The sequence below is a fragment of the Merops nubicus genome, unplaced genomic scaffold (genome assembly GCF_000691845.1).
Source record: "Merops nubicus isolate BGI_N331 unplaced genomic scaffold, ASM69184v1 scaffold25096, whole genome shotgun sequence".
NCBI lineage: Eukaryota > Metazoa > Chordata > Aves > Coraciiformes > Meropidae > Merops > Merops nubicus.
In genome coordinates, this window is record NW_008613278.1 from 1 (window position 1) to 3048 (window position 3048).

The window sequence follows — 3048 nt, forward strand, 5'->3', positions numbered from 1 at the left end:
TGCCCCTGCCTCCAAGTTAATGTGGAAGGTGGAGTCACCTGGTGGTGATCTCCCAATCAGTTCCCACCAAGGCTGGCCAGACCCTGGGTGAATACCAATCAGGAGGGTCCTTCTTGCCTGGTTGTGGACATCATCTATATGCCCACCCTCATTCAGGGCTGGGGGTTTAACCCCAGCACTTCACACTCCCACTTCATCTCGTGTCATCTGCTAATTTACTGAGGGTGCATTCGATCCCCTCATCCAGGTCATCGATAAAAGATATTAAACAAGACTGGCCCCAATACTGAGCCCTGAGGGTCATCGCTCATGGCTGTTCGCCAACTGGATTTAACTCCATTCCCCCGATAAAAGATATTAAACAAGACTGGCCCCAATACTGAGCCCTGAGGGTCATCGCTCATGGCTGTTCGCCAACTGGATTTAACTCCATTCCCCACAGCTCTCTGGGCTTGGTCATCCAGCCAATTTTTAACCCAGCCAAGAGTCCACCTGTCTAGGCCATGAGCTGCCAGCTTCTCCAAGCAGAATGCTGTGGGAGACGGTGTCAAATGCCTTCCTGAAGTCCAGGTAGGCAACATTCACTGCTTTTCTTTCATCTACTAGATGGGTCACCTGATCGTAGGAGATCAGATTTCTGAAGAACAGAAACATCATGCCTTGGCACTGATTTAAAAAGACCTTTTGACGTGTGCTTGGAAGTGGGCTGGCATCAGCTCCCTCCGCAGCCAGAGGCCTGTGCTACCTGAGCCATCCCCTATCCTCTCTTCCTGGCTACAGGCTGGGAGTTGACGTACAGAGATGCCTGGCCTCTCACTGTGACCTCAGGAGCCAGGCTTCGAGGACAGGCACAGCAGCAGCACTTCCCATGCAGAAAAACATGTGTGGGCTTGCAAGAGACAACAAAGGTCCTGATGCTGCAAGTGTTCTCTGAACCAAGGCCCAGTACCATCCGTCGCCCGCTGAGCACAGCAGCGATGCAGCCACGGAGCACCCGTCCCCACACAGTGCTGTGTGCCCTGACACAAGCCCAGGGACACCCCATTCTCCGGTGAAATGAGCATGACACGTGCACTGTTTCTCTTTTAATGGCTGTGGTGCTGTTCCTTCACCGCAGGCACTGCTGGCACAGAGGTCAGAGGCACAGGACTGGTCTGTGAAGCTTTTCCAGGGGTTTCCTCACTGCCAGCACCACTGACATGCTGCTGCAGAGGTGAGGAGGCATAGGACTGGTCCTCAGGGCTTCTCCACGGGAAGGGAACAGCAGCTCCTGTCGAGTGCCAGAGTGGGGCTCTGGCAATCACAGCACCAGCTCATGGGGCATGGGCTCCCCTCGCAGCCCAGCCAGCAGGTTATTGGCTGCCAGCACTGCCATGGTGCTCCTCGTGGCGTATGTGGCACTCCCAACATGTGGCAGGATCACTGCAGAAGACAGGGAGGGTTACTTGCTCATTTCTTACCTTTGCTGACCTCTTACAGCTTCTTTCAGGGGTCTTCCCATGGCATGGGCAGCATGGGTCCTGTGCCAGCTGCTGGTCCACCAGGAGCTGACACCAGACATGGAGCATGAAACAAAACCATCCGTCACTGAGGGATGGAAAAGACATCTGAGAAATGGCTGAGCTACTTTTTAAGTACTCTGGGCCAAAGTCAGCCAAGAGTCGTTCCTCCTTTCTGTGTTCAGGCTTGGTACTCACCCTCCTGCACGAACTCAGAGCTGGTAATAGAGGTGAAACACTATCCCTGTGGCAGATGAACATGCAGTGAAATTTGCATGCTGTTTCCCAGTTGCCACACAGCTTTGGGAGGTTCTGCTCACTGACAGGCACAAAGCAACACATATCCAGGCAAGAGCCTGGAGACTGTGCTGAAACACAGTGGCTTACAGACCCCTGAGGAACATGTGGAGGTGAAAAGCAAAAGAGCTGCAACACAGCCAGGACAGGGGCTTTTATCCACCTATGTGAAAAGACTCCGTGTTTATACAATGCAAAGGAACAAACCAAAGCTGCTTTAATGGTAAGTTATTTCACCATTAGTATTGGAGAGTACTTGCCCAAGGCATGGATAAAAGCCTGGGCTGCAGTCTGTTTGTTCTATAGCCGAGGGCATCTATGGGCAGAGCAGAATACTGAACACTTGACATGCTTCTGCCTCGGGGGAGGTTTTCCCATGGACTGTGAGGCCACATAGGGCCTTTCTCCCCCAGTCGAGAAACGGCTTGGGTTCCCTGTGTGCTGTGAAAGAAATGTCAACATTTCCTCCTCCTATGCTTATGCCCCCTGTTCCTCCAGCTGCTGACACTATTTGGTAGTGTTGGATGAAATCTGAATAGTTTCAGAATCATCAAAGCCTCATTTCTGTGAAAATAATATGTATGCATTTATTTTTGTCTTGCTTGGTATTGTTCCAGAGCTCTAAGATCGCTGAAATCCTGCAACTACTTCCAGAAAGTCTCTGATTTTATTATTTCTCACACTATCTGCTGTAGGAATCAAAGCAAACAAATAAAAAATAGCTTTTAGCAAAAAGATAATCAAAGCAACAGCTGTGAACTTGTATTTCAGAAATGGACATTCAGTCTTGGACAGTTAAAAATATTCATGGATGTCTCTACAGTTTCTTTTTGGCACAGACTTTTCCTACCCCAAACCCCTCCTTCCTGGGGAGAGGACTGATCCTGCTGCCGCCAGCACAGCTGCTCTGGTACTTTGCACAGGCCAGTGAAGATGCACACACCAGATCTCATCCTCGGGGTGCAGCTTGAGTGGCCATGGCACTCAACCACACAAGAGGAAGGTGCTCCAGCCTGGCTCATGTCTTCTGCTGATAACTTGCATGATACACAATATTATCATTAATGGTCAGACCAGCAGCTGAGCTCCTCCCTCTGCTCCCACCTCACCCCCCAGAGACCCAAAGTGCCAGACAACCAGAGCAGGAACAGGTCGAAGCGCTCACCCACCACAGGGGACGTGAAGAAGGGAGCAGCCAGGTGAGGAGCCAGCTGTGGGAGATGGGAGCAGCCCGGCCAGGAGCCCAGTTCTG

General features: G+C 51.4%; 1 protein-coding gene across 1 annotated transcript in view; it reads right to left on the reverse strand.

Annotated features, from left to right (window-relative positions):
* Positions 1 to 1300: 1300 nt before the first annotated feature.
* GRHPR (glyoxylate reductase/hydroxypyruvate reductase) overlaps positions 1301 to 3048 on the reverse strand; it is a gene marked incomplete at its 5' end in the record, with an annotated part of 7023 nt that continues 5275 nt past the window's right edge. The window contains one exon of the mRNA XM_008941865.1: positions 1301 to 1422. Within this exon, the coding sequence (XP_008940113.1) occupies positions 1301 to 1422 (122 nt within the window). The remainder of the gene's footprint in view (positions 1423 to 3048) is intronic.